Below are 15920 nucleotides of genomic sequence, written 5' to 3' on the forward strand. Positions count from 1 at the left end.
GGTTTGTTTTGTTAATGCCAAGATAAGCTCATTACTTGGGTAATGCTCTTTGGAAGTTTAAAAAAAAGAAACACATTATCCAATGTGTTCCAATGCACATTGTACATTGCATCGAATAAGACACAAGCTCAAAACAAGTGCTTTGAATGTACTTCATACTAATTTACGTACATACAAGTATAAAGCCTCTAGAAGGTTTCTGGCAAGAAGCCATTTCTTTTCTCTTTCGACATTTCCGCTTTAAAACTTGGCTTCGTGGGAAAGGAGCTTGTTATAGTTCCTTCCCGTCTCATGTTCGTGAGGTTCTCCTTTTAATGCTCACCGCAAATACTCCCCATCATCCATCGTAAAGCATTGCTGTATAATACTTTGCAGCTGGCTAAACTGCAATACCTGTACCTAGCCGAAACTCATGCACCTGAAGTCAATTCTTGCTCATGTACACTCTCTCTATTCTTAATATTTCTACTGAATCAGTCCCCTTTGAGAAGCTCCTGTACTTTCATCCTTTATGGCATTGAAAGTTTAAAGGCACACTGTCCTACTTGTAGCTACTTGCTCCCTCTATATAGAAAATTTCCCCAATCGGTGCCTGTTGGTCCCCCATGATCCTCTTTTTCTTATGTTAAATGAGAGCTGTCACAGTGACCTCGCTTGCTCGATGGGTGGTCTAATCCCTTCTGGCTGAAGTAGTAAAGCCTGCCTTTAAAATAAGCCCCCACAGAAAATTAAACATGGATGAATGCAATGCTATATGTGTGCCTTTCTTTCTGTTTTTCCGCTCTTCTTCTAAATTTTAGAGATGATATTGATGTGATAGCTCTCTGGTACCTCTGGAAACCTGTCTATAAAGACCACCCAAGGGAGACAAGCAGGTGGTCTTTATGTACAGGTTCCTTTAGTACATGTTTCACTGAGAAACCATTTTCAAGGGTCTTTGTAGACAGGTGGTCACTGAAGCAGGTTTGACTGTATTTCAATCCCTCATTCAGAATGTATTAAAAGAGAACATGAAACCAAAAGCATTGGGGGGGGGGGGTAAATCATAATGGATTTTTTTTTTTTTTTTTTTTTTTTTGTTATCTTCCAAACAAGATACAGAGATCCAGGTGTGAATGCTACAAGATTTCCATCCATGCTATTACCCATGAAAGTCCACAGCCCTTCCACATCATGACCTATTTTCCCCTGACTTACGATGCTTTGACTAGCAGTTGCTGCTTCTCAGTCAGTTCTTTCTTCAGGCTCTCGACTTCTACTTTCAGCTCAATGTTCTGTGGAAAGAATAACAATGTACACAAAAAATTATTTAAGGATATGAATGAAATTTTGCCCAAAAAACAAACAAAACAAATATCTTCAAGAGAAGCACATTTCTTCTAGAAATTATAACATTTATGCCAGAAAAGTTTTATTCAAATGAATGGATGACAAATCCCTTTAACTAAAATTTCATAACATGAAAAACCTACTTTTTTTTCTTAGTACATTCATGTTTTTTTTTAATCTTTGTACTTTTCTGTTATTTTGCCAATTCTATTCATCAGATAGAAATTCACAGTTCTATCTTTTCATTTATCTTTGATATCTTGCAGACCCTAACTATATCAAATGATTTTGCACCAAGTCAGAGAGAAAGAGAGAGAGAGACAGACTCTAGAGACACACAGAGAGAAAGGGAGAGAGAATATTTTCATGATTTCCTTCCTTATATTGTTCTTATCTGGTCATCAATCTGTAAAATGTCACTAGAACAAACCAAGAGACCACAGGATTCTATGCCACCGAGAAAAACATTTTCAAACAATCCTCTAAATGTTGCGGTAAGTTCACACAAATGGCACATGGAAATGACATCATAGACACAGCTGTAAGCACAGGAAGTATAAAAGGATGGAAAGACAGAATATGGGATGGCCTAAATAATCAAAAACAAGTCTTGAATTTTTTTTAAAGATGTGCATGATGAATGAAATTTCATTTTTACAAAAACAGGTTTAGACCATGCCCTATCAAACTCTGTATGCTTTGTGCATAATATCATTCTTTATGAATATCTGTAATATGAAAACTTAGAGCAGTACAATAAAATTCATACAATAATAAAAGAACAGTTTATTTTTAAAAAGGACATCTAAAAAGTGGTTGAAGGTGCTCCTGAAAGAGAGCATGTAATAACAACAGCCCCCAGGAAATATAAGAACACTAATTTGTTCTCATTGGTGTGTATACATATGCAATGTGTGAAGTACTAAATGCCATAATCTACATGTATATAAATTGCAGTATCGGTATCAATTATCATTCATACTTGCATATCTTTAGATAGAGACAGCAAGAGAGTCCAAGAGAAAGACAAGACAGCAGCCAATGTCTTTATGAAGGACTCCACAATGCTTATCCCATCTAAGACAACATCCAGGTCTCAATTTATTTTGATAAGTGCTCTTGAAAGTGAAATAAGATAGATTTTAAGCCACTTCAACTTACATTGTAATTTCCTCATAAAAACAATCGATGTTCTTCCCCGTTTAATGACCTACTACAATGTGCCCGACTGGGAAATGACATACATGAAGCTTTGGTCCTACATGTACATTTGCTCTGTCAACACTTGCTACAAGCTGTATGTTATCAAAGTCATAGGGTGAATAATGAATTTGAGTTACGATTGGATTTAAGGTTAGGGGTACATCCCAAATTCTTGATACAGTTTTAGATCCAGGGCTGAAGTTAGAATTCAGTAATAACAATAATAACAATCTACAATGTAATAGCGCTTAAAACGAAAGACCGTCGCTAAGCGATTTACAGATATACATATAATTACCCTGGTCATCAGTTTCTTTCATGCACAATGTGTGCCATTTCCACTCCCTGGGGAGTGTTCCTACCTCATGGTCCCCATGAGGTTACAGTACACTACGTACGTCACACTATCAGGTCTCCATTTTCTCCAGGGTATGGGAGCACAAATGTAGACTAATGCCTTGCCTAAGGAAATTATTGCTGTGTCAGGGATCAAACCCACGACCTTTGCATTTGAAGTCCAGCACTTGTACCACTTGACTACGACACCTCTACCAGTATACATGTAGGTACTTGCTGTATCTTCAAGCTGTAAACTTGGTCTGAATTCTAAAGAATGTAGACAATAGTCAAACCATATTTGGAAACTTTTCCTTGACATTGAGACTACACTTCCCATCTAACATTTCCTATAAAAATCAGTTTTCAATCCATTGTTGTTTAGCATTGTTCACACTGATTGATATACGATTTGTTCTCCGTTTTTTAAACTGAACAACACCTGAACCTTTTAAAACTTTACAGCTGAAAGCAGATCTTTTCTTTGTCCAAAGGCACTAGATATAGATGTAATACCAGAATGTAAACTGCCTATCGTAGTAAAAGTGTCCCCTCCCCATCAATTTGAAAGATGACTTTCTACAAAAACAATTAACAACTACACTGTATGACTAACTTTTCACAGCTTGCCAGTGATGTAAAGAGGTCATGGGAACAAGGCACGTTTGTTGTGACATGTTTGTGAAATGAAATCTACTTGTTTACGCACAAATCTGCTGATTTGTGATGTAAGAAAATGCCACTGTTCCCCTTCTGTATAATCCAGAAGGAAAAGTCGTCATATTGCATTTCATCGACAGTTGGCACAAGATTTTGAGTTCTAACTCAATAACAAGCTACAATGTAACATACTGTACAGTATGTGTTCACACATTTTAAATAGAGAGTTGACTTCTGGTCACGTGTGTTTACAATCATTACCTCGTGTTAGAAACTGTATCAAAGCAACTAGTGCTGTAGTCAAACGTTTAACCGTCCGGTATCCGACCGCCCATGGCGGATTCCGTTTTCAATTGGACGGTTTCGTTTTCCCGTTTTTTTTTTTTTTTTTTTTAAATTTTTTAAATATTTTTTTATATATTTTTTTATTTTTATTTTTTTTAAAGTTTTGATTTATGCCCCTCCACCTGGCACTATGCCTGGCAATGTCTCCCAGCTCAGTAGTCGGTGTGATGACTTACCACTTGGAAACTAGAACAACACTCCAATTTGTCTGTTATCTTGGTTTGAAAGTAATATTTGTAATAGATCTCAATATATATTCATCCAAGTTTAACACATGGTGTACCACAAGGTTCTATCCTAGGTCCTCTACTGTTTTTAATTTACTTTAATGATCTTACACATTATTCTAAAACGACATTGTTACTATTATTTGTGACTAGTTCACAAGCACAAATCGGCGCCTTCAGTTAAATCACCTTCCTGCTTTTTCACACGGCCAATTTTTTTTTTTTTTTTTTAATTTTTTTTTTTTAATTTTTTTTTTTTTAAATAAATCGTTAAACCGAAAAACCGTCCGGTTTTTAAAGGCGGTTAAACGGAATTGGAGATATCTGTGATGTTACAGCACTAAAAGCAACTGGGAAAGGGGGATTACATAGTGCATTTGAATTGATGTCTATTTAACTGCAAAGTTTTGGAATGATCTACAGACGTGTATCATGCAAATGAAAAGAATTTGACTCAATTCTGCTAAATCATGCACTGTGCACAAAAATGAGTACATGGGACCACCCATGTATGGCATGAAAGTTGGATCTAAACTTTTCACCTCTTTATTGTCATATTTCGAAATATGATGGCATTTGAAGATTAATCTTCTTCAAGGATCATTTCTCCTATACATGTAGATGACATTCTGTAAACTGACAAACGAAAAACCGAGAAACCTCACTAATGATTTTTCATCTTTACCCAACCTTAAAGCTTCTTAGTAAATGGATCTCGCCACATTTCCTGGGGTAACCTAATTCCCGCTGGGTCATCACATGACTCATGATATCCAATTAGAACATCTTACGTGAGTGCTCCTGACACTTACTGAGTGAATTAAGTTTTCAGGTTATCAGGTGAATCAGAATTATAGCTCATAATAGTTGGCAAAAGTTAATGCTTTCTGTGGGTATCCCAGACACATTTTTTAAATTGAATTTTATATTGTAAATATTTCATTTATGTAATGTTTGTTTGTTTTAAAGTGGTGAAAATGAATATGAAATTACTGAAAAGTTAATCTGTTAGCACTTGTCAGTTTCTGGGTCCCAATGAACCATGAGTCATTGTCGTTCTATTTCATTATAAATGAATGCACATGTAGAAGAACTTCAGCATAGGCTTCCTGATAAAGAAGGCCCTAAGGCCACACCTATTTGGCAACATTCTCCATCCAACCCCCTCCCTCCCCCCCCCCCCCCCCCCCCCCCCCCCCCCCCCCCCCCAATGTGAATATCTTCAAAGTAGCTAGTGGTAACAAATACGGTACATAGATATAAAGACCTACAGTTGTACACTTTTACATGAACTGACCAGTAATGCACAGAGAGAGAAGGATGTGTAAACATCTTTTTGGCCATGCCCCTTATTAATTGATTCCCCCCTCTGCGTTTAGACATATATATCTGCCTTTCACAAAAACATGGTACGATCCCTCTTATTCATACTTTAGCTCATTTACATAACTTGTAACATGTACTTGTTAGGTGTCTATAGGACTATCAAGTTCATGATTTATAGAGATCACATGATTTCTTGTTGATAAAGTGAACGATCCCTGCAGGAAGTTTCCTTAATGCTATCCAGTATTTCCTTAAGTCTGAAGCTATGTTAACATGGGACTATAGTATTTTAAAATTTAAGTCTGCCAAACCTCAAAGTTACACAGAACCATCCACTATCAACGATGATAACAACAAGTATTCCCAGTTCTAAACAACAAGAAAACATCCAATTTAATTAAAAGCTGGCGTAACCTCAAAATTAATTGCATCCACACAGCACTTAATTTCAACAAAGGACCCCTGCCCCCTGCTTGTAGTTATCATGCTAACCTTTAGATAGCTTTAAGTAAACTTTAATTTCGTAACTATGAGTGTGTCGAGTAAGGACCCCCTTTTGCTTGTAGTTATAGCCGCGTTAACCTTAAGTTTGAGTCAATTTAACCTAAATTTTGTACAGGTTGTATGACTGTACCCACACAGTCCCTAACTACAAGATACACGTTTCTTCAAAGTCTAAAATCCCAACCTAAACTTTAAGTAGACAGACTGTTATGTGAACCTATCTTAAGATTTGATAGAGATACGTTATCTCACAGACAGGATATCTTATCTCCTGTATATGATACCACAGGGTCAGTTTTCTTGATCGGATCTTCTGATTTTTTAAATCTAAAAATTACCATGGAAATAGAGATAGGGACACATGAATCTTGTACTTAAATGTACATTTATGTTCAACATATGGACATGTGAAGTGCCACTTGAATGATAATATTATAGGTAAGGTTCTTAGATTTGATGAGTATTATTCTAAATGAAGAAAGCCAAAAATGTACAGCCAAACTGAGCTTTGATAACAAGATTTTTTCTATTTCATCACTGTTTTTTTTCGAGAGCAAATGCTTGAATTTGCTCTCAATTGCAGATAACAAATCTTTTATGTTGCCATTGATAAAACCTCCTGCTTGTTAAAAGAGCAAGAGGCCAAGGCAAACATGTGGTATACTGTATGTCTTGCGAGCACCCCTCCTAGTGAGGGCTTGTCCTCCAGACAACAGCAACATGTAAAATGTACTTTATTTCAAATATCAGTTAATGTATAGTAGATGTACAGTGGAAAATTTATTTTGCAAGGACATTGGGACCATGAAAATCACCTTTTTATAACAAATATCTTGTTATATCTGAGCTCTTCATAACAAGTTCTCCTGTATTGGACATATGAAATCACACAACTAACATGGTACTCACTTTCAAAACAAGTTTTAGAATTGGCCATATGGCCATCAACTGAAGTAGGAAAAATAAGTACATAAAACCACTAGAAGATATGCTGGCATTAGTTGTTGCAAGGTGTTTTTTTTTTAATTATTTACTATTGACTTCCGTAGTAGTAGTCACGTATCACATTCAGTCAGTAAGTGGAACATCTGCTCAGTAAATGTACATCACTCGTTGTATGACAGTTACACTGTAGAAAGTGTTTTCACAGACAATTTGTACTGGATATCAAAGTGGTCCACACACACAAATGGTGACCTATCTTTAAGGGCTGCTGGACTCGCACATAACTGGGTGGACTACTCTTTCATACTTTACAAACTATCAAAGACATTCTTGTCACAAATTTACAGGGGTCTATTTCAATCATGTGGGCCCCTTTTCTTTCCTTTTCTTTTTCTTTTTTAAGTGAAGGCAAATCAATCTTAGCTCATGCAGGGCTTGAATATTGTCAGTTTTAGGGGCAAGTCACTTCAGCTAATCAGAGGATCACAAAATCCAAGACCAATACTAGTACATTCGGGAAAAGGGTATGGATGCAGTGAGCAGTAGTTTTGTTAATCTGAGAGTGGCACTGCACCACTTAGTAGTATTACAGCAAAATGCCTAGTGGCCATTGGACAATTTGAGCTTCTTCCTGTCTATTTGTCTCTTTTTTAATATACTTTATTCATTGTTTATTTTTAATTGTTACTATAGTAGCAGAGAACAATCAAGATCTCCTAATTTTCCAAGATTGCCACTCACTATTAGGACATAGAAAACTTTTTATTAATTTTTAAAATTTCATGAATGGTGCTATCTTTTTTTTAATGACAAGGGACTCTTTAATTTTCTTGATAATTTATCCATAGCAGCTGTCTTTTATATATTTTTTATGTATTTTTCCCTGTAAAGTGGAACAAAATCTACCAAAAACTAATGATTTTTTTCTTCTTTTTCTTTCTTCCAAGGATCTCGGTACTCACTGTTGTGATGTCATCATTGTCTTCGAACTTTTGTTGCATTCTCTCCTCCATGAAGTAGATGCGCAGCTTGAGACTGAAGTTCTCCTTCTTCAGATCGGAGATTTGCTGCGGAATAAAGGATGGAGGGGTGGCAGGATGAGTGAGACAAAGGTGGTAAAGAAAGAACCCTGAAACATCGCACAAAGTGACATATCTTTTTCTTTATGGTCTATTCCATTTGGAAGATTATACAGTGCGTCCCAGAAAAAACGAAACCGAGAATTATCGATGTTTTATCATAACTTCCTTTTTTATGGGACGCACTGTATATCATACTTACAGGTACAATCAAACCTGCTTTAGTGACCATCTGTATAGAAAGACCAGCTGTCTACAAAGACCACATTTTCTGGTTTCCTTGAAAAAGGGTTTCTCATTAAAACATGTACTAAAGATACCTGTACATAAAGACCACCTGCCTGTAAAGACCACTTTTCTTTGTCTCTTTTGAGTGGTCTTTATAGACAGGTTTCACTGTATATGAGAACTACATGTATCTTTTCCCGTATCTATAGCAGGTAAATTTCTCATATATAAACAGGGCTAAAGGCCGAGGTTAGTTTGCAGACCACAAACCCTTGTCATTCTTTGTGCGTAACAGTGTCTGCACTGTGAGAATATGTAATAGAAAAATACAGGTATCCTAAACAAAAAACTTCAAGCCTAACTGCGAGTAAGTTTTTTCGAAAATGTATGCACAAACAATGTACAGTCAAACCTGTCTATAGCCACCGCCCAAGGGAAACACCAAAAGTGGTCTTTGTAGTCAGGTTCCTTTAGTACAAGTTTCAAATGAGAAGCCATTTTCAAGGGAAACAAGAAATATGGTCTTTGTAGACAGGTGGTCACTAAAGCAGGTTTGACTGTAGTAATTTACCAACTCATTTAGATGGTGAGTATCATTACACATTATGCAACAATCACATCTACATGTGGAGTTTATCATACTATTTCACAATACCAGGATGATTAAGTTACCAGCTGTGTTAATATTATCTTTACCTGCTCATACTCCTTCATGGTGTGCGCCCGTACCGGCGACATCCTGCCACTTCCGCCCACCTTCTGGATCGCTATAAAATACGTTCAAAGGAAAATTAATAGACATGTAGTTTCATAGTGGTTACCATGGAGATTAAACAAACAAGGATATATATATATAATAATAATAATAATAATATTCCGCTTTTATATAGCACTTAATACATCTACAATGTCTCTAAGTGCTTTACAAATACACTATTACCCCGGTCATATGTCGATATGCAATGTTTTTGCATCAAGTAAAATTGATCCTTTTATGGTGTTTACCATGGAAATGAAACAATTACTGATAAATTGTTTGTTTGTTTCATGTTTATGTTACTAATGTACGTACAGGTACAAGTATGTGGGCTAATTGGTCATCATATGGGCCAGGAGTAATCATACATGTATATTCAGTGTATAATTATCAGGGATAACCTTCAATTGTGGATGTAATGCTGCCGCAGAGGAAGGATGCGTTTTACACATTTAGATACTGTATATGAATAAATGTAAATGGGATATGTTTTAAACCTAAGCTCAGAAACCAAAATAATCACAGGAGATTGAACTTGTTTTTCTTTTCTCAAATCTTTCTCACCTGTAATATTTGATTTCAATTTCTACAAACTATTATTTTCCTCATCTCCTCCATCTTCAACATGAAGCCCCCACTTTTCTCTACCTCCCAATCTTCCTACTCTTTCCATTTTCTTGCCTTCTTCCTCCTTCTCCCTCTTTTATAAATTACTATTATTATCACTATTAGTGTTGTTGTTTTTATTGTTCTTGTTCTACTTATTATCATCATTGTAAATATTGTTACTATTATTATTATTAGTAGTAGTAGTAGTAGTAGTAGTAGTAGTAGTAGTAGTATCATCGTTATTGTTATTATTATTGTTATCATTATTGTTATTGTAATTATTATTATTATTATTATTACTATTATCATTATAATTGTTGTTATTTTTATCATTTTCATCATCATGATTATCATTACCATTATTACTATCGTTGTTATTATCATTATTACTATTATTATCAATATCATCATTATTATAATTATTACTAATATCATATGAAGGATGAATCAAAGCAATATTAGTTATTACCTGGTGCAGAAGTGTCAGGAAAGTGGTCACTGAAGTTAGCTGCTGTGATGTCAGCCCCTGCAGTCACATTGGGAAGCTGGGAAAAATTGATGCTGTGAAGAGAAAAAAACAAAGGAAAAGAAACATTAAAAGCATGTCATTCCAAACAAAGCAAACAAACAACAAATAAATAAATGTTTAGAACAGAGGTAATGAAATAATGATATCATATCGTCGCTGTTGTCACGAAGTGACGGTAGTGAAAAAAAATTGCATTCACTTTGCGTTACGATTTTCCTCACTACCGTCACTTCGTGACAGGGAAAAAATTAATATTTATTTTTCGGGGGCTACTTTTCAACCTTGCCTGCATGAAAATAACACTTTAAAATTAGTTATGCATTGAACTCTATGCAAATTTTTGGGGGCTCTTATCTGATTTTCGGGGGCTCTTTTGGGCATTTCGGGGGCTATTTCGCCCTGAGCCCCCGTATATTTTTTTCACTGCTTCGTGAAAACAAGGACGATATGTACTGTACAAGCTCCATGTACATAAAACTTGTACACGTGTATGTAGAATTTTAAAAAAAAGAATTTCTGATGTAAAATTTCATAACTTATGATACACTGTATATGTATCAAATTAAAAATTGAATCTAATGAAAATGAAAATCCTCATTAACCAATTTTTAAAGACATAACGGCAGTAATTCATATGAAGTTAAGATTTGGCAATATAACTTTTTTGTTGTTTATGCAAACAAATCACACCACACAGCTTGACTGCTGTATTGATACATGTACCTCACTAACATCAAAATGTTGAAGAAAAAAAGAAATCAACAGAAAAAGGACAGTATTTACCTATAGCTCATATCAATATACTGTATATTAAAACACCACACATGTTTATAAATTAAGGTGCAAGGCATATGCAGTTGCAAAAGATACAACTTGTCATATTGATATATACACGATGTACATGTACTGTTCTTGTACATTATAATATTTATAAATGCACCTATCCATCTTATTCAACATGCACATCTCATTATAAATACAACTCTAGTCTTCCACCGCAGTGACCACACACTGGAGTGTATCTCGACACTACCCCAGGCCCAGGCTTCAGGCATTACCCAGGTACATGTACACCCCGGGCATGAGAACAAAGGAAGCCTGTAATATCTCCACAAAAACAAAAAGCATGTGCACACACACACATCTAGGTCATGAACAATGGGTGCATGTTTAATCCATGCATGAACCCTCAGTGAAAGCTCAATATTTGTCTACATGAAAATTTACAATACAATACTTTACCCTAGTCAGACACTGTGACAGATCAATGCCACTCACACCATGAGTGCAACACCAGATTGCAAATCAAGTCATTCAGAGAAATCAATATTATCCTCCTAAACTATACACAGATCTCTCTCTCCCCCTCCTCTCCTCGGGTTCTATTGTGCCTACCAATCCAGCATCCCTCCTCCCCTCTCATACACAGGAGGATGACTTTTGTGTACATACAATACAGCTGTGATGAGGGGTAAATCACATCACGTATTAGCAGCTGAATGTTCATTAGAGCATGCGGAACACAGCTGTCCTACTTTCCATGCTGTCCGGTCGCTAATCAGACCACAGCCATCGCAGGCAGAAAATTTATGCCTGTTTGCAAGAAAAAGGTCAAGTTTCGCTTTCGGCAATCAAGTTCATCCCCAACTATCCATCTCTCAATCTCTCTCACCAATCGGCCAATATTAGAGAATTTACGTGATGTGATTTTCTTTCATATTCTGCGGGGTCACTTCCAAAAATATGTTGTAGTTATATTTTGTCACTTCTTGCTCCCACTTGTTACAATGACATAATAATTCTGAAGACAAATTTATCAGGGCTTTTTATCTCTCTCACTAATTGGCCAATATTTATATAGAGAATTAAGTATTAATGTAATGTGATTTACTTCATATTCTGCAGGGTCAATTTCAAAAATATATTGTAGTAATATGTTAGCACTTCTTGCTCACACTTTTTACAATAACACAATACCATATGAAAACAAAGTTATCAGTGCTTTTGTGAAAGGATGTTTGGCCATGATGGGCTATCATTGTTGCTATTTTTTCATTTCTTATGATTAACCAGTAACATAATCAATCAACAATTCAACCACACGAAAATGTATTATTGTTAAAGGTTAGAGCAAGAACACTTCCAACGTTGATGCCATAGACTTTAGGGGGATTGCAAATAATGGAATTTTACATTATTTCATTTGGGGATTTTAAAATGTAAAATAAGCTTTAAAATCCTTGAATTGGCAACACTTTGAGAGATTCAAAATTCATTGCTTTTTAAAAAAATTGCCAATTTAACCTTCTCAACAACATTCTCATCCATGTACTGTATATTGTTTCCATAGATATTTGTATCAATTACAAAGAAATATTAATATTGCTGCCAATGAAAGTGATCAATTTAGCCTAAAAAATAAATCCTGTCCTGAAAAGGATAAGACTACACAAGATTTCAACCATTGACCATGAACTTGAGACTGTTCAAAGTCCAACTGCATATCCAAGGAAACTGGTAGATCTCTGTACATTCATGTGGAAGACATTAAAACTGGCAACCGCTGTGATTTTGTTTCCCTATTGTAAAACAAACATCGGTTACTCCCAAGGTTTAAGTTTCACTCTCTAAAGCCTGGGAAAAATACTCTTCCTTGTACTTATTAAGCTGATTGTATGCTGTCTGATCTACATGTTACAATTTAGATCTGTGTGGAAAAAGATTTGATAGGTCAACAGCAGAAAATGTGAGAGAAAAAGAAAAAGGTTTTTTAATATCTTCTGCTCTTTTTCTAAAAATGAAATAATGTATCAAAATATCTACACTTGTACAATTGTACAAATGTACAATACATATGATGATGATGATGATTATGATGATAATAATCTAAATGTAATTTTCAATTGCATATATACATGATATACATTGTTCAGCTTCAGTGTCTTGAAATCATATCATTGGTACATTGTGAATTGTGCATATCAATCCTGTCAAGAATCCACTTAATGCACCTGGGTCAAAAGCGACAACAGTAGATAGAATGCCTTGTTTAACCAGGCAAAGATTCTAAGTTCAAATCCTCAGCCTTTCAACCAAAAGGAAAAGGCCAATAATTTTGATCTTCAACGTCATCTTGATCTTTCACATACATTTGCTGTATTGTGCAACATAATGGCAGGCTTAATTCATGGAAACATTTCATGCCACAGGAAGACGGGATTGCTCAAGTGGCATGAAGATGACGGAACTAGGGCAACAAGCTCAAATCTCCACTTCCCGGTATCCTGCAGATCGTACTTCCTACACACTCCAACACTAATCTATCCAATCATCCTCATTGGAAGTGATAGCTGATTTACTTCATGAAGTCTATATGAACTCATGTGTACTTAAAGGTACTGGTCACTTTATACAAAAAATCAATGCTCCTATGGCATAAATCTCCACTTCCTTATGGATCAAACTTCCTACTACAACAACTTATCTACTCAATCACTATTCAACAAAATAAAAGTGATGAATGACTGCTTTATGAAGTCTCAATTCTTCTTTATTTAAAGGGACTGATCACCTTTTTAAGTCAATGTTTCCATGGCATAAATCTCTCCTTCCTTAATAATATCTTGTTGATCAAACTTCCCACTACAACAACTAATCATTGAAAGTGATGACTGACTGCTTTATAATGAAGTCTCAAACGGTCAAACCAATCACCTTCTTTTTTTAAAATCAATGTTCCAATTGCATTAAATCTCCACTTCCTTATATCTTGTGGATAAAACTTCCTACAAAAACAACTAATCTACTCAATCACTGTTCATTGAGAGTGATGACTGACTGCTTTATGAAGACTCCAACTTTCACCTACAATGTATTTAAAGGTACCTACTGTACATTGTATATCTCAAATTTTGAAAAAAATAAATGTTCAGAGGGCATAAAGATGACAGAACTGAAGCAACCACAATAAATCATTGCTCATAAGAAATAAAAATACTGACTATTTTATGAAGTCTCCAACTTTCATATATTTAAAGGTTTATGTCAACATTCGAAAAAAATAAATGTTCCAATGACATAAAGGTGTCAGACCTATAAAGCAATGAAAAGACATCTCTGCTTCCTTGTGCCCTATGGATCAGACGTCTTACACACTCTAACAGTAAAATTAATCTCCATGTATCTTATCATTGCTCATTGGAAGTGATACACTGACTGTTATATGAAGTCTCTAACTGTCGCCTTTTTAAAGGTACACATCAACTTTTAAAAAAGAAGTGTTCCAAAGGCGAACAGGTGAGAGAACTCAGCAACCACAATATATCTAAACTCTCTTGTATCTTTTGGATCAAACACACCCTAACACTAATCGATCCAATCACTACTCATTGGAAGCGACACTTGATAGCTTTATAAAGTCTCCAAGACTCCAACATTGTACATCTAAATGTAATCATCAGCTATTGGAAATAAAATGAAAGGGTTTCATACGAAAGGCAAACAGGATAGCTAAAGTGGCATCAATATGACACAACTAGAGCAACCAGCACAAATCTCTACATGATACATCCTGGTATCCAAACGACACCATTCTTGATCTACATACAGTATGTACTCAATCACTGCTTATTTCAAGTGACAGATGAGGTTATACACGTACACACACACTTACTTATACTTCATGAGTCTCCTTCTCTTACATACAATGTATATTGAAAGGTACTCTATACACCGATACGGGCGAATTTTCATGGATGTGAGCCCTCTACGTTTATCATTACACGCTGGGGGGCTTCTATCAGCTTGCGCTTTCATCTTGCATGCAACGATCATTGCTTTCTCACAGACAAACCACTTATTATTCCTTGCCGCTTTCGGACATTTCAACTTCATTTTGTCTAAATTTATTTCATTTACGATGGATGAATGGGTAGATGATGTCCGTCATTGGCGAGTTTTGCGTGCGTTTTCGGCAATCGAAGTTTGGGAGACGCCGTTGTAACGGTGTCCCACATATTCATTATCGTGTATGTTAACATGCAGATGATTTTATTGAATTGAAGAGAGTAAGAGACGGAATGATTTAGAGTTAGAATATAAATAATTCAAGGAATTTTAGCTAGCTGGAGCAGAGTTGTGAGTTCGATCTTACGGTACGGAGGCACTCTCACCACACCGCCAGTAGATGCGGGCCTAAGTACGAACGAGCTCTCGCTCATTCAACTTTCCCATTCAGGTGCTATCCAGAAGCCCCCCAGCTGCCCCCCAACTGTAGCGCCACTTACGGCGGCTTGCGTGGAAGGTCGCCCAAAGTGTATTTGTGTATAAAATTGAAATTGATATTTGAAAATCCAACTAAAATGTTATGAGGAGCATCTTTAGACATATCACAGACATTTTCATTTTGTATTACCGTAATAGTATTCCTCAAAATAATCTTTGATTTTTTAGAGGTATTTGTACTGTATTTGTACTTTCACTGTACTACAAATACAACTCTTATTTCACACACAAAAAATCAACATTCCTTAAACATTGTAATTTCCACATTTTTCTCAAACTGGAATTATCGTTTATACGAAAAAAATTCAGGATCATATCAAAGTGAAATAAGAAAGATTACATTTAAAGACCAATCAGACTAATCTACATTGTTGCAGTGACATGATCAAAAAAATTCATGTTGTATTCAAACAAATTGAACAACACTTATGTATGAATGTTCTTTGCAGGCAACAACATATTGGCAACATATGATTGGATTTCCAAGTATTTCCTCCCCCTTAACAAAGAAAACTTAATATCTTATTAAAATGCTACATGTAAGCTGCAATACTGTAGAT

At 35.6% G+C, this 15920-nt stretch overlaps 1 protein-coding gene across 6 annotated transcripts in view; it reads right to left on the reverse strand.

Annotated features, from left to right (window-relative positions):
- LOC100892164 (myosin heavy chain, muscle) overlaps window positions 1–15920 on the reverse strand; it is an 80023-nt gene that overhangs the window by 53123 nt on the left and 10980 nt on the right. For all 6 annotated transcript variants that reach the window (XM_030997396.1, XM_030997397.1, XM_030997398.1 and 3 more), the window contains exons 2-5: window positions 10018–10109; window positions 8879–8949; window positions 7838–7942; window positions 1198–1274 (exon numbers count right to left, since the gene is read on the reverse strand). In XM_030997396.1, the coding sequence (XP_030853256.1) occupies window positions 1198–1274; window positions 7838–7942; window positions 8879–8949; window positions 10018–10109 (345 nt within the window). The remainder of the gene's footprint in view (window positions 1–1197; window positions 1275–7837; window positions 7943–8878; window positions 8950–10017; window positions 10110–15920) is intronic.

This window comes from Strongylocentrotus purpuratus, unplaced genomic scaffold (assembly GCF_000002235.5).
Source record: "Strongylocentrotus purpuratus isolate Spur 01 unplaced genomic scaffold, Spur_5.0 spur5_scaffold_4, whole genome shotgun sequence".
Taxonomy (NCBI): Eukaryota; Metazoa; Echinodermata; class Echinoidea; order Camarodonta; family Strongylocentrotidae; genus Strongylocentrotus; species Strongylocentrotus purpuratus.